The sequence below is a fragment of the Myotis brandtii genome, unplaced genomic scaffold (genome assembly GCF_000412655.1).
Source record: "Myotis brandtii unplaced genomic scaffold, ASM41265v1 scaffold782, whole genome shotgun sequence".
In the NCBI taxonomy this organism is placed as follows: Eukaryota; Metazoa; Chordata; class Mammalia; order Chiroptera; family Vespertilionidae; genus Myotis; species Myotis brandtii.
The window spans coordinates 2,252,321-2,267,650 of record NW_005371138.1 but is presented as its reverse complement, the minus strand read 5'-3'; the positions used below and the strand labels follow the sequence as shown (position 1 = coordinate 2,267,650).

The 15,330-nt window shown below is 57.2% G+C and overlaps 1 protein-coding gene across 1 annotated transcript in view; it reads right to left on the bottom strand.

Moving 5' to 3' along the window:
• The window catches only part of OTOG (otogelin), an 80,297-nt gene that overhangs the window by 18,551 nt on the left and 46,416 nt on the right, over positions 1-15,330 (bottom strand). Inside the window, exons 33-41 of the mRNA XM_005883347.2 lie at positions 13,807-13,974; positions 10,225-10,503; positions 7,978-8,095; positions 6,970-7,049; positions 4,762-6,548; positions 3,628-3,796; positions 3,160-3,305; positions 2,301-2,390; positions 1,385-1,568 (exon numbers count right to left, since the gene is read on the bottom strand). Of these exons, the coding sequence (XP_005883409.2) occupies positions 1,385-1,568; positions 2,301-2,390; positions 3,160-3,305; positions 3,628-3,796; positions 4,762-6,548; positions 6,970-7,049; positions 7,978-8,095; positions 10,225-10,503; positions 13,807-13,974 (3,021 nt within the window). The remainder of the gene's footprint in view (positions 1-1,384; positions 1,569-2,300; positions 2,391-3,159; positions 3,306-3,627; positions 3,797-4,761; positions 6,549-6,969; positions 7,050-7,977; positions 8,096-10,224; positions 10,504-13,806; positions 13,975-15,330) is intronic.

The window sequence follows — 15,330 nt, the reverse complement described above, 5'->3', positions numbered from 1 at the left end:
GGCCTTAACTTCCAGCTTCTCTCTCATACTCTGGGCGTCAGACACACACTTCCCTGCCCTTGACTTTGCTCAGGTGGCTCCCTCTGTCTGAAATACTCCCTTCAAGGACCCCTTTAATGCACCGTCCATGACCTTCCCAATTCTGTGTCACCTTCCCAAAAAGACTCATTTTCCTTTAGATTCTCACTCAGTATTCCCCCATGCCTAGCAGAGTGGCCATGATACCAAGTGTTAGTTTGGATAACTTAGCTGTCTTCTGCTCTGACACTTCCAGCCACCAGCTTTGTGAATATAAAGCCTCATTTAATAAAATTTTATCGATGGTCCCAAAGGTCACATTTTTGGTCTTGGCATTGAGTCACTGAAGGGTGTCATAAAGCGACCCTACGGAGGAGTTGGCCCGCCCAATTATCGCTGACCACAGCACTCTGCCAGGTGTGAACAGTAGAACAGGTGAGAAATGGGTGCTGGTGGTGCTGGTGCTGGTAGTACTGATATGTGCAAGGAGAGATGCTTGTATCAGTAAAAATAGAAGTTTCATCAAACAGGAGGTTTGTCTTTTTTGCCTCCTGTTCTGCCCCCAGTGACTGGTACCTGATAACTATATGTTGCACAAATGAAAGAATAATCAGGAAGCAGACTTACATGTGTTAGTCTAAGTGTAGAGGGCATTTTGACTACAGGAGTGTGAGTGTGAATGAACAAAACGGGAGCAGACTTACGGATGGAGGCCATAAGTATGTGTGTGTGTAAGTATCCCTATGTCGTCCATCACCATAATCAGGGCAATCTGTCATGGAGTCCTCTGCCCCTTCAAGGAGTAGCAGTCCATACTCGGATTCCTCCTGAATCCAAGTTTGCTTATCAAAATACACTGGTCCCTTAGGGCATGTGCTAAGGGCAATCATGTGGTCTAAGAACACTAGTTCTATGTGTGTGGCAGCTCTGCTGTGTGACCTTAAGCAAGCCACTTAACCTCTCTGAGCCCCCTTTCTTCTTTAGTTCAATGACCACCTCTCAGGGCTATTGTGTGGATGACCTGGAATAAGTGCGATCGGAGCGTGGAAGTGCTTTGTGAAGTGCTCAGGCATACGCGGGCTGGAAGGATTATCTGGTATTAGGGAGCCACCAGGGAAGCTGACAGACAATCCTGCCTGAAGCGACAACTGGCCGAGGCCAGAGCCCCGAGCCATCTCCCTGCTGGCAGCTTCAGTTCCAGAATAGAAGACATTAGGGACGTTGGGTCTCTGCCTGGCAGCTCTCCTGATCCCCACTCTGGCCTGACACCCTGTCCCAGCCTTCCCTGGTACAGGGGAACCCATGTCTGGGTGGCAGGGGTGGACCCAGGAAGCAGCCCCCTGCCCCCAGCTGGGTCCCACCTCACCGCACAGGCCACGGCCCTGGGCCTCGCTGGCTTTGCTGGCCTCCAGGATCATGAGTCCCGAGCTGTGGAGCCACTGGATCAGGATGTGTGACGGCGTCCGCATTACGTACATGTGGCCTGTGTCCTCAATTCTGAACCCATACCTGCTCACGGGGGGCCGTACCGGCTGTGAGTCCACTGTCACCTTAAAGGGGGGAGGGGTTGTGCTGAATGTGAGCACAGCTTGGTCATCCATCCACCCATCCATCCATCCATCCATCCATCCATCCATTCGTCCCTCCAATTATCCAACAACAGTTATTAAGCGCCCTCTCTGTGACAGGCTCTGTTTCAGGCACCGGCAGCCAAGACACAGTCCAAGGTGCACAGAAGAGTTCCATGGAGGTTTTATGAGCACACGACAATGAAGCCAGAAGTGCAACATCTGGAAGCAGGCCACATCTCTATGGGCAAATTAGCATAAATTCTGGGTCCCTCTAATCACTCTCTTCTTTCCTGCTTCTGCTCAGATGATTTCTTCTGGGAGATCGTCCCCAAACCTCCAGCCTCTGGGTCGGGCACTCCTCTCTGGGGTCTCCCCATCTCTGCGCTGACCACTAAGACAGAATCCCTCAGAGCGAAAGTGGGAAGTCAGATATTTAACCACAATCATGAAGGTCACTGTTTCTTGCCCCTCTAACGTCTTCTGTCACAGTACTCCTCCCAGTACTCTTCCTTGCTTGACAGTACGGTGGCCAAAGTATTCTAATTAAAACCCCTTCCAAATATACTTAATTTCGCATTGTTTTTCTTAAAATTGTCCTTCCCCACCCAGTTTCCAACCATGAATAAGCCTCAGGCCCCTCCACCCCTGGACGCCCTGGCCCTCCACTGACTGCTGCCCGGCCCCGGAGGACCGGCTCTTTGATGCACTCACCTTCCGGTTGAAGCGATCAATGGTGACCTGATGGGCCAGGTGAGTCACATTCAGCATCACCAGACAAAACGGGGGCCAGTTCAGGTGCCCCTGCAGAGACACCCCAGCCCCCATCAACCCATCAGCTTGGAGCCCCGTCCTGCCTCCTATCCTGGTGAGCAAGTGTGAGCACCCTCCGCCCCCGTCCCTGACTCCTCTCCCAACAACATGCCAGCAGCACCATTGGGGCTGTGCAATGGTGCAGAATCCCGACCTGATGGGCCAGGTGAGTCACATTCAGCATCACCAGACAAAACGGGGGCCAGTTCAGGTGCCCCTGCAGAGACACCCCAGCCCCCATCAACCCATCAGCTTGGAGCCCCGTCCTGCCTCCTATCCTGGTGAGCAAGTGTGAGCACCCTCCGCCCCCGTCCCTGACTCCTCTCCCAACAACATGCCAGCATGGGGCTGTGCAACGGTGCAGAATCCCATAGAACATTTTTGGCTCTACCTGACCTCCATGCAAGCTCAGCCACAATGAGCAAAGAACCCTGCCTCCTCCACCCAGCTCATGGGGCATCCTAGTGGGGATTCCCTGCAGCTGGCACCCTTGACCAGGCCACATCCCTGGAATGGCATCCCAGATCCTATGCACATGCCTAGGAAGCTGGGACAAGCTGGGGATGGCACAGGCCCCAGGAAAGGCCAGCAGGTGGCAGACTCCATTGACTCTTTCCCCACGCACCCATTTCAGGAGACCCCTGGGAGACAGACGGAGCTTCCGAATCTGTCCTCACTGCCTCAAAACCCAACTCATTGCTAATCCCCCTCCAGGCCTAGTCATAGCCCCAAGTGCGGGCAGAAAGAAGCAGGCAGTCACCAGGTTGGCACTTTTGCAGTCGAGGACGTGGACGGTGACCATTTCGTCTGGGCTCTGGCTGAGGGTGTAGATGGCCTCCTTGAACAGGGCTGCATGGCTCCCATCGAAGGTCACAAAGCTCAGATCAGGGAAGATGGAGCATCGGCCTGCGGGAGGGCAGGGGACAAGAAGAATGAACAGGTGCCGTCAAGGCCAAGGCTGCGTAGGAGCACGGAGCCGGTGCCTGGGTCTTTTCCTGGGCGATGCAGAGGCCCTGGGGGCTAGAGGGTCACACAGGGATTGCAAGGGTAGGAAATCTGTCAGGTCAAGGGTCACACTGAGATAAGAGGTCCCACGGGAGGTCATTTTCAGGTCAGGGTTACCCTAAGGCTGGGAAGCACCAGGTCAGAGGTAGAAATCAGGCTGGAGCAGAGGTACAGGAGGACACAGCACAAGGACAGGGGAGGCTCCAGTGGACCCCAGACTCACAGGCACATTCCCAGAAGGGGCAGCAGCGGTCCCCGCCCACTCTCACTGAGAGGCCCAGGACCCCACAGTGAAGGGGTGCAGCACCCTGGGGACAGTGCTGAGTCAGGTTCACCCGGATCAGCTGGTCCTCCAGGCAGATGTGGCGGATGCAGTCCTCCTCCGCGATTGGCTGGACACAGGGTGAAGGGTCGTGTGAGGGCCCAGGCTAGAAGCCACAGCCACTCACCCCCAGCCCACCCAGCCTGAAGCCACGAGGGCCCGGAATCCTTTCAGATGCAGGTTCTAGCAGGAGGAGACCCTGAGGTAAACCTACCAGGGAATGGAGCCCTCATTCTCCATCTACCTAACCCATCGGGGCCTGGGGCTGGGCTGTGCATGAGACTGAGGGTCAGAGGACTGACTCCGGGAGTCTCTGCATATCTGCCTGGTCTGTGCTGAGATCCCCAGGTACACAGTGTGCAGACACACTAGCTCAGACTCATAGAAACCCAAGCACCCCTCCCACACTCTATCTATCTATCTATCTATCTATCTATCTATCTATCTCACAAATGCACAAAGACAGTCTCTCAGCATCATGTATCACACATACAGATATCTGAGTGTTCAGAGTCTCACATACATGAACACAAATGTGTGTACACAGTCCCATGCAGGCACCCAATCTATCTATCTCACAAATGCACAAAGACAGTCTCTCACCATCATGTATCACACATACAGATATCTGAGTGTTCACAGTCTCATATACATGAACACAAACGTGTGCACAGTCCCATGCAGGCACCTGGACACAAACATGCACACTGACATACCCATGTTGTCACACTCTGGATATCACACCAAGCCATCCAATTAGCCACTGGGGCCCCTTTGGGGCACAGTGTGACCCTGATATGGTATCAGGGGCCCAGAGGAGCCTGGAGAACTTTTCAGGCTCCAGGAGCATGGGGAAGAGGTGAAGGCAGTGACTAAACCCCATCTTGTAGCCTGGCCGCTGGTTAAGAAGCTTCTATAGGACTTGCCCCTAGCCCAGGTATGTGAGTGTGGTGGTGCCCAAGCCCAGTGGCATGGGAGGAGGGAAGGCATGGAGGGTCCATATACAGGAGGCCAGAAACCTCCTGTATCACTCACGACACACATGGCAGATGCGTTGGCCTCAGTGGTGGTTGCCAAGGCCACGGCCGAACCCTCGGAGATGCTCTGGACTGGGGCCGAGCGCCCGGACTGCTCCGTGGTGGCCTCTCCCACTGGCTCTGCGGGGGGCCGAGGTCCTGCCGAGGTTCCATGGGCCGCAGGGAGTTGAGGGAGCAGAACCAGTGAGCTCTCTCGGGAGGCGGTCCTGGCCGAGACAGGGCTCAGGGGATGGGATGTGGGCACCAGTGGCCCTGTGCCGGCCCAGGGATCCTTGGCCTCGGTCACCAAGGTAGCAAGAGTGTGGGCCACAGCAGGCGTGAGCGCTGTGGGCCCCTCCTGGGCAGGGCCCTGCACCCAGGTGGGCAGAGACACCTGCTTGGACAGGATGGCCATCTTCTCCGTGGTGCTCTTTCGTGGGGCAACAGATACTGTGGAGGCCACCCCCCCAGCCACAGTCACCACTCCAGAGGTTGGCAATGTGGCTCCCAGAAGCGGGCCTGGAACTGTGCCTGCTGCCGTAGGGGTTGTGTGACTGGGTGGGTGCACCTGGGCCACCATAGCTGGGGTGAGAGGCCGTGCAGGGCTGAGGGGCTGAGCAGATGGAGTCGCGGCCATGGCGGGAGATGTGGCCTGTTGCTGGAGTGGAGGGGTGATGACAGGGCCCTCGGGACCAGGGGTGGCCACTGGGGCAGATGTGCCCACCTTGGCCAGGGGTAGGCTGGTGTCGGGGGGTAGGCCAGAGAGGAGCTGGGGGGGTCGAGTTGACTCCGGAGATACGAAGGGTGTGGCCCCTAGCCCATGGGCAACTGTGGACAGGCCAGTGGCAGCCAGAGTCCCTGGGGGTGGCGCTGGAGGCCTGGCAGCTGTGGTGGTGTGCTCGGAGGGGTGGGGCGGGGCAGTGGGGAGTGGGCTGGGAAGTGGGGATGGCAGCAGGCCCGTGGGCTGGCCTGGCCCCAGGTGGACCTTCTCTGTGGGTGGCACCATCTCTACTCCCTGGGTCGCCACAGGGCTGACAGGAGCCTGTTCTGCTGCTGCCCCAGGCTCGGCTGGGGGGCTGCTGGGACTGGGAATGGGCTGGGTCTGCATGGACTGGGGGATCCCTGTCCTGTTTGTGACCTTCGTTACTGCAGGTGTCAGCCAAGTCTCGTGGGACTGTGAGGAAGTGGGGGGCCTGGAGGTCACTGCAGGGGAAGCCACAGGCCTGGAGGAGGGACCTGCAGGCAAGCCCAAGCTCGGCAAGGCCTGTAGGGGTGTCGTCCTAACAGGCAAGGAGCCAGGGCCTGGGACCGTCACCGCTTTGGTCATGAGTGGGAAGCGAGGTGCAGGGGGTGACTGGGAGGAGACTGTAATGTTGGGGCTCCCTGCAAAGGTCATGGTTACCCTGGTCGTCTCCATGGCACCCAATCCCATGCCAGGTGTGGACATCTGCCGCAAATGGGGGAGGGATGAGGACCTTGGGGCATGAGGGGTGCTTGGGAGGCTGGCGGTCACTCCCTTGCTGGCCGGGGCCCCTGTGGCATGGGCAGGGAGGTTAGATGCCGTGACCCCCAGGGGCTCCTGGGTGGGGGCTGGAAGCAGCGGTGGCCCCTCAGTGGCTGCCAGGGATGGGTTCAGGGCCGTGGTGGGCGGGGCAGCTGGGGTGAATGCCGGCCTATGGGAGGGGGCCTCGGGAGTGTCCTGTGGGAACTGTAGCTCCTGGTCCCTGGGGGTGGGCAGCTGTTGACTCGGAGGCAGGGTCTCATTGCCACGGGCCTCCGTGGGAGCCAGAACTGCAGGCTCCACACCTGGGGCAGATGAGAGAAGAGGCTCAGAGGGTGGGGTGACTGCCGCCCAGGGGTCACACTGTGCAGGGCTAGGGTCAGATGGGCACCCTAGGTGAGCGGGGAAGACAGCTTCCCACGGCTGGTTAGGCTGCCTGACCAACCCCGGGCCTCTCCCATGTGGATGACTCAGAGGAGCCAGCGGGTCTGGGCTCTGCCACGTGACTCCAAGCCAGTCCCTCCCTTACTCTGGGCCTCATTTTTCCTCTGTGAAATCGGGAGAATGGGCTGGATGAGGTCTCAGCCTGCTCTACAGTGTTGTTCCAGAGGCCCCTCTGCTGACCCGGCCTGTCCAGGGACCTGGGAGGTCTGGGTATGACGGGTCCGTGAGACCCTGGGGTTTATAGCGAATCCGAGGGAGGGATGAGAAACGCAGGCCACTCACAGTCCTCCACATAGACGCATCTCTGTGTGACTTCATCCAGGACCTTGGGGGTGGGGCATGCCGGCACACAGCCTTCCACCCTGGGGACAGAGCAGGGAGAGTCAGTGGTCAGGAATGTGAGAGGGTCAGCTCTTTTCACCTGCATTGAGCACAGGCCTCGTCCTTTCTTATGATGTGTGTGTAGTCTTATCATGTACACACTCCCATGAACCTCCATATCCTGTCACGTATCACACAGAACACACATACCCCAACATGCACACTGCACATCCTGCCCTCAGACCGAGAGGGAAACACACAAACAAGGTCCAGCTAAGCGCACACTGTGCACTCACTTGCATGTGCTCACATGTGCCTCTATCCAGGCACATTCTCACACACACCCCTGTGCCTGCAGGACTCAAAAATATTCACACAGATATACATACACGTCCACACAGACCACGACAAACATCAGTGTACACACGCTCATGAACACAGCTGCACCAACACCCAAACACACACAGCTCAGACACATGCGTGCACACAGCTGTACAAGCCCAGGCACACCTTGTACACACAAACACACACAGGGCTCAGCTATATGCACATTGTGCACAGATATTCACATATGCTCAGATGAGGCACATTCATCTGGTACACACCCCTCATGTGTATATAAGTATATGTGAGTACACACACACCTCAATATATGCTTATGCCTCTGCCCACAGATGACCTACAAACCGATTTCCACATATGTATGCTCTACAGCAGTGGTTCTCAACCTTCTGGCCCTTTAAATACAGTTCCTCCTGTTGTGACCCAACCATAAAATTATTTTCGTTGCTACTTTATAACTGTAATGTTGCTACTGTTATGAATCATAATGTAAATATCTGATATGCAGGATGGTCTTAGGCGACCGCTGTGAAAGGGACGTTTGATCGCCAAAGGGGTCACGACCCACAGGTTGAGAACCGCTGCTCTACAGGCTAATGCACATACCTTGATGCCATGCCATCTCACCTGGGCACGTCCTGGCAGCTGGCTGCCCTGGGGTCCCGGCAGGTTTGGAAGCAGGGGCTAGCACAGGCATCGTAGCGCCACTCGCAGATGGGGTAGGCAGCCCCCGATGGCTTGGCATCTGGAAAGTTAGCCGCCCCAGAGTCTGAGGACGGGGCATCAGTGCCAGAGCACAGAGGCAATCCAGCTCAGCCCACGCCCGCCCGCCCGCCCGTGGAAGAGACTAATGGACTCATGCGGAAAAGTGGGGACAAATAAATAAAAGCCAACCTCAGGGGACACTGTCGCTGAGAGTTGGGGTCAGGGCCTGGAGGATCCTTGGAGGGGGGGTCAGGGAACTCGGTGGAAGGGCTGAGGAAGGGGGTGCTATGGAGCAGGCATTGGCGTTGGGCTTTGAGGGGTGATGGAAGAGAAGGCTGTGATCCCTGATCTCTCCATAAGGCTGCCCGTCACCCTACCCCTCTGAGACCTTGGTGGTCAGGCTTGCCCTGCACCCCAGGACACAATCCCATCCTTCCTGCTCTGCCTCTGGCCAGGCCACTGCAGACCTCCAGGGAGCCAGGAGGCTTTCCCCTGAGGGTGGGGGTGGTTGGGGAATCCCACCCCTCTCAGCCAAGGCCCTGTGGGGCATCTGGCCCCAGACAAGGGAGAGCTGTTCTTTACAAGCCCTACCCCCTCTGTTCCCAGAGGGCCTCCGTGAAGTAGCCAGCCTGGGACCGGGTGCGTGGAGTTTGTCTGAGCACTGTCTTTGTTGCCCCTAGTAACTTGGGCTACTAATAATAACAACAGCTGACTCAAATAGCACCAAGTAGGGTACTCAACATTTCACACAAGTATGCACTCATTCATCCTCACAATAACCTTACGAAGTAGCATTATTATTATTATTCCCATTTTATAGGTGAAGAAACTGAGGCATACAAGCTGCTGGGGAAATTAAACTCTCCCGGGGCAGACTTCCTCGTAAAAGGCCCCGTGGCCAGGCCCTTGGCAGATGAAGGGTCCTCAGGGGAAGCGTGTGTAGCCTCTGCGGGGCTTCAAGGCAGACAGGACCCCAGACCTCCCTGGCACACGTGGGGGTCTCTGCTCCTGGCCCCGCCCTACAGCCTCTTCCTGACTTCCTAACCCCTGCACTGCTGCTGACTGTGAGGAAACCTGCTTCCCAAGATCCTTGGGACCAGAACCGAGAACTTCACTATGAGCCGGGCCCAGAGCAAAGTGCACGAGATACATCCGATCGCCCACAATAACCCTGAGGCAAACATCGCCGTTGTTCAGGTGAAGAAACAGTCAGGGAGGGGGTTCTCCTTGAGCGCCAAGGACCCCAGTCAGCATTCGAACCCAAGGCAGTCTGGCTTCAGAGCCTGAGCTCACCCGCTCTGCCTCGAGGTCCTCCAGAAAGCGACACAGCCCTGCCATCACGGCCAGCGATGACTCTGTCCTGGGTGGGGTTCTTGGTGGACTGGCTAGAGGACCGCTGAATGTAAGCGTGAGCTGGCCCAGCCTGGCATGTGTGCGTGTGTGTGTGTGAGTGTGTGTGTGTGTGTGTGTGTGAGTGTGTGTGTGTGTGTGTGTGTGTGTGTGTGTGGTATGGGTGGGGGTGATCAGTGAACAGCCTGGCTGGAGACACATTTACACATGTGTGGGTTCATCCATATAGTGGGAGGTGCCCTCACAGGCACGAACACACATGTGCGCATACGGGTCAGAGAGGCCGGCCTGGAGCGGTAAAGAAGTTGTGATCACTGCCTCCCGGGTCCAAGCAGAGACTAAGTCATTAGGGGCAGGCACACCGGCAGGGGGATGGCAAAGCCCTGGGACCCTTTCCAGTCCTCGCTGGAAAGGACACGGTGCTGCCCCATCACAGGGGCCCGGGCCTCAGGGGGGCAGGGCGAGGCTGCAGCTCTCAGGGCGGGCATGTGCCCCCATCAGCACGAAACCTGAGCCAGAGAGCTGCGCAAGCAGCGCCACGATCACTCTCCCTGTGTTTCCACAAAGGCCGCCCTATTTTTAGACGTGTGACTGGCCTGTGGGCGTAGGCAGGACCCAGGAAGCTGGCTGGGCCCCGAGCCACGCTGCCCACACTCCTCAGGCCACCAACATGGAGGCCAGGACACTTCCCGCCTCAGGGTGGCATCCACATGGCCTCCTGGTGCCAGGAGAGTGAGGATTTCATCTCTTGGGGGCCCTTGGAAGGGGAATAAGGAGAGGGGCTGAGGGGTTGAGGGTGATGGCAGGGAGGACACCTACCCAGAAGGCGGAAGAGTGTGCCCCGGCGGAAGACCTCGGAGTGTTCGTATGGCCGCAGGGCCAGCGTGGGGCCTGACACGTGAAGGAAAGAGCCAGGCTCCGCCAGGGACTCCAGGGCCACCAGGCCTGCCCGCCAGGTCCCCTGGTGCAGTGAGAAGGAGGCATGGTGGTGGAAGGCGTCGCTGCCCTGCCACTTGGCCAGTTCCAGAGACCCGTTGGCTGTGACGTGGAGGAAGAAGTTGGGTCTGTCCGCTGCTTCCAGGGATACCACATCCGGATCTGCAGAGAGCCACATGGTAAGGTCAATGCAGAGAGAGGCCCTGATGGGGGGCAGACACCCGGCACCCGTCTGCACTCTCAGTGACACAGGACGGCTCACACTCTGTGGAGAGCAGGCCCTGCTCCTCCAGGCCTGCCCACCTCCCCTCGGCCCACCTCCTCTGCCTGCCGGCTGCCCCTCTGCGCCTCCTCTTCCCCAGGGCAGGTGGAGGGTTAGAGAAGCCACCGACTGCCAAACCTCGGGAGGTGAGCGACCTCCCTCCCTTCCCCCCTTCCTTCCGAAAACACTTTGAGGATGCCCCCTGTGCCAGGTGCAATTCTAGATGCCAGGACACAACAGTGACCAGGACAGACGGGCATGGCCGCCCTGGTGGAGTTACGTTTTATTGGTCACACCAGACAAGCTGGGCTTGGTGATTTGCCAGATTTCAGTGACCCCAGCTTGGTCCTGCTCCTCACAGAATCCCAGGGGGTCAGAGCTGGTGGAACCAGGGGACCCTGAGTCCAACCTCAGATGGGAACACAGTGTCCCCGAGGGAAGGCACTTGCCCAGAGCCTGTTTCCCTACCCTTTCTCCTACATCCACAAGGACCCATTTCTAAAGAGTGGGGCTCACTGCTGGCTGGATATCCCCACTCCCTACCCAAGACAGTCTCTGCTCTCCATTTGTCTTCATCACAATCTTTCCCACCCCTCAAGACGCACCTCCTCCAACGCAGCCACCCAAGACCTCACCTGGAAGGCACTTTCTCTTTTGCTGTCCAGTACCTTGTATATAGTATGGGGGGTGGGGAGAGAGGAGCACAGGATGGAATGGGGGTGGGAGCCTGGGTCCTCACTGGGTCTGCCCCCTGTCCCCAGCTGCCCACGAAACCCAGGCCTGACTGAGAAGGAGGCTGGACTCTGGACCCAACTTCTTCCTCCCCACAGTGATGCTCTCAAGGCCAGGCTGCTCTGGAGTTCTTAATATGCCCGTAAAACCACTGGAAAATCAACACTTCCTCTAGTGCAGACCTTACTAGACTAAAATATTGAGTGCAGAACAGAAAATCCCCACTAACAGATGGCCTATCACATCTGGAAGGTTGTGAGACACCCTTCTTCACATCGGGCCACACAGACCTGGGGGTCAGCAATGTCTGGGGAGGAAGTATCCTTCTTGGGGTGGTACTTCTGGCCCTCCTGTGGCCCAGTGCTGGCTCCTCACTCCCAGGCCCCCTCGTGCAGTGACATGGTTCCTCTGGCACCTCCTACTGCACCTCCGGCTCACACCACCGTGAACATCACCCATAGCTGGGAACTCTGGCTGTGCGTGGAGCAGGGCTGGAGCCGGGGTGTCCCTCCCCTCCGGGCAGGGTCTGAAGCTGCTCAAGCACCACTCTCTGGAGAGAGGCCGATGCCCGTAACACTAAGCCCTCGGGGTTGCTGGTGGTCTGAGACCCAGGAGGCGGGTCCCAGGTGTGCTCCAGTGTGTGTCCCACCTGCCTGGAACTCAGGAGCATAACCTGAGCAAGTCAAGAGCCGGCCCCTCCATTCACAGGAGGAGGCCCCGCTGGGGTCAAGGTTCCAGCCAGTTCCCCTTGGCATTTGAAGTCTATCCCGGCTCAAAAGTGGGACTAGGAAGGGGCAGAGGGGCAGAGAAGGAAGAAGAGGAGAAGGGGGGGAGAAGGATAAAAAGGAGGAGGAGGAGGGGGAAGAGGAGGAGGAGGAGAAGGAAGGGGAGAAGAAGGAGGGGGAGAAGAAGGAAGAAGAGGAGAAGGAAGGGGAGGGGAAGGAGAAAAGGGAGGATGAAGGGGAGGAGAAGGGAGAGCAAGGAGGAAGTGGGGAGGAGAGAAGTAGCAGTGTTGGCACCTGCTTTGCTGGAACACAGCCACTGTGTAAGGCTAGATACAAAGGTGTCTCTGGACTTTGGCCTTCGTTTTTGGTTGTTTTGTTTTGTTTTTCAGGAAGAAGATGGGAGGTGTCTCTTCAAAGAAGCTAAGAGATTGAGGTCAAACCCTGTCTCAGTTGGGAAAGGGGCACCTGCTGGAGCCCCACATGTCTTCAGCTACTCTCGATAGTTTAGAGCAAGCATGTCAACCTCCTGCATGTGGCCCACAATGAATATTTTTGCAGCCCGATATAACGGTATGGAGAGGAGGAGGAGGAGGAAGGGGAGGAGGAGGAAGGGGAGGAGGAGGAGAAGGAAGGGGAGGAGGAAGAGAAGGAAGGAGAGGAGGAGGAGAAGGAAGGGGAGGAGGAGGAAAGGAAGGGGCACAATGAATATTTTTGCAGCCCGATATAACGGTATGTAAGAAATGTTTTAATAAAAATTTCATAACTTAATTTTTACAATATCCTGTTACACATACGCAACAGGAAATATTTCGCTTTCGGAGAACAAGAAAAATAGGTTTATTTGCGTTACGCCTATTAATTTGTGCAGTTATTCAGTGTCTGGTAAGTTAATGTTCAAGAAAAAATATTAATGTTTATTAAAATGGTCTATTATGTTAATGATGACTCATGTATTCCAGCCCTTTGTATTCAGCATGTCTCTATCGAAATAAACCTACGTGTCTATGAAACGAAAGCTTCTGTTTTTTGTGGCCCACATAAACGTAAACCTTGTGTATTTGGCCCATGTTAGCCTTTGAGTTTGACTTGCTTGGGTCAGAGCCTCAGCACCTTCCCTCCTCTGGCAATGCCTCCCCAGAGGCGGCCTTACCGTGGGCCTTGGCCTTGTCCAGTGCCGCCGTCAGCAGGAAGTTCACAATGTCCCCCGGGGCCACATCCTCTGCGCTCACCAGGACGATGGCACCGCCTGCCGCCTTCATGGCCACGCGGGCACCACCAGCCCCCTGGCTGGCCAGTTGGTAGGGGCCCTTACCTAGTGCTGGAGAGAAAGGGCCAGTCAGGAGGCCTGCCTCCTGGGGCCTGTGCCCACCTCCCGTCCCTACCTGCCCACCCTGCTGAGGTGGGGCTGAGGGAGGGTGCCAAGGAGGTGCTGTTGGTCCCTTCCCTCACCCCAAGCTCTAGGGACCTTGAGTTCCATGAGAAGGAAGGACAAGAACTTGAGGCTGTCACCCTAGATGGGGACCGGCATAGCGCCTGAGTAATTTCACAGGAAGCCTGGGAACAAGGTCACCCATAGGGGTCAAAATAAACCTACGTGTCTATGAAACGAAAGCTTCTGTTTTTTGTGGCCCACATAAACGTAAACCTTGTGTATTTGGCCCATGTTAGCCTTTGAGTTTGACTTGCTTGGGTCAGAGCCTCAGCACCTTCCCTCCTCTGGCAATGCCTCCCCAGAGGCAGCCTTACCGTGGGCCTTGGCCTTGTCCAGTGCTGCCGTCAGCAGGAAGTTCACGATGTCCCCCGGGGCCACATCCTCTGCGCTCACCAGGACGATGGCACCGCCTGCCGCCTTCATGGCCACGCGGGCACCACCAGCCCCCTGGCTGGCCAGTTGGTAGGGGCCCTTACCTAGTGCTGGAGAGAAAGGGCCAGTCAGGAGGCCTGCCTCCTGGGGCCTGTGCCCACCTCCCGTCCCTACCTGCCCACCCTGCTGAGGTGGGGCTGAGGGAGGGTGCCAAGGAGGTGCTGTTGGTCCCTTCCCTCACCCCAAGCTCTAGGGACCTTGAGTTCCATGAGAAGGAAGGACAGGAACTTGAGGCTGTCACCCTTGATGGGGACCGGCATAGCGCCTGAGTAATTTCACGGGAAGCCTGGGAACAAGGTCACCCACAGGGGTCATAAGGAGACCCCAAAAGTCTCTCCATGGGCCTCTCCATGAGACTCTACACCGCCAGCCACTGCTCTATTCAGAGGGTCATAAGGAGACCCCAAAAGTCTCTCCATGGGCCTGTCCCCCTGCCTGAGACTCTACACCGCCAGCCACTGCTCTATTCAGGGTCCCCATTGGGAGGAGACAGCAGACCTGGTCTCTGCCCAGCCCAGCCTGAGGGATGAAGGCCAGGAGCTTGGGCTCACACTAGTGTTTCCTTATTCCCAGCATGTGCCACTTTTGTGTCTCGTGGGGTCCTGCACTGTCAGTATAGGCTGGTTTCCTAGATAATTATAACCGCCTTGTAAGTGACCTCCCTGCCTCTGGTGTGTTCCCACCTCCAGGGCCTCCTCCCCAAGTGCCTGAGTCACCTTCCTAACACTCCTGCTGGGACTCATCAGTAGCTCCCATTGCTCTCAGGAGAGAGTCCAAGAGCCCAACTTGAATTCGGGGGCCTTTCATGCCCAGCCCCTGCCTACCCCCCACCTCCCCACACCTTTGCCCCTGCCACACTAAGCTTCCCTTGTTGTTCCTTGAAAGAGCCTGCTGTGCCTGGCCTCGTGTCTCATGCTGCCCCCTCCCGGCCCCTCAGCGTAGTCCTCCCATTCTGTGCCTGGCAAACGCCTCCTCATCTCTGGGGCCCAGCTCAAATGTCACCTCCGCGGTGAAGCTCTCCCTGCACCCCTCCTGCCACACACATCAGCCCTCCCGCTGGGCTCCAGCAGCCCTTGGGGCAGGACACAGCTATCACAGCTCTTATGAGGGATCTCAGTCGGGGGTCCCTGTGTGTCTCCTCTCCTAGATGGGAGACAGGCAGCGCTGTGCCTGCCCATAGTTCATAATCAGCCCTCAAACACAAAACCCCAAAGTGTAGTGTTTGCTGATTTCCACGCTGTGAACACTCCCACCAGCGGTCAGTTTCAAACTACCAACTGAATGCGGAGTTGGGGACACACGGTTGGTTCTAGAGAGCCGGTGTGGGCCAGCTCAGCCAGTGCCCACTCCCCCCCCCCCCCCGCCATGATAGCTCTCGTTGGCCATCGATTCCCCAGCACCCGGCA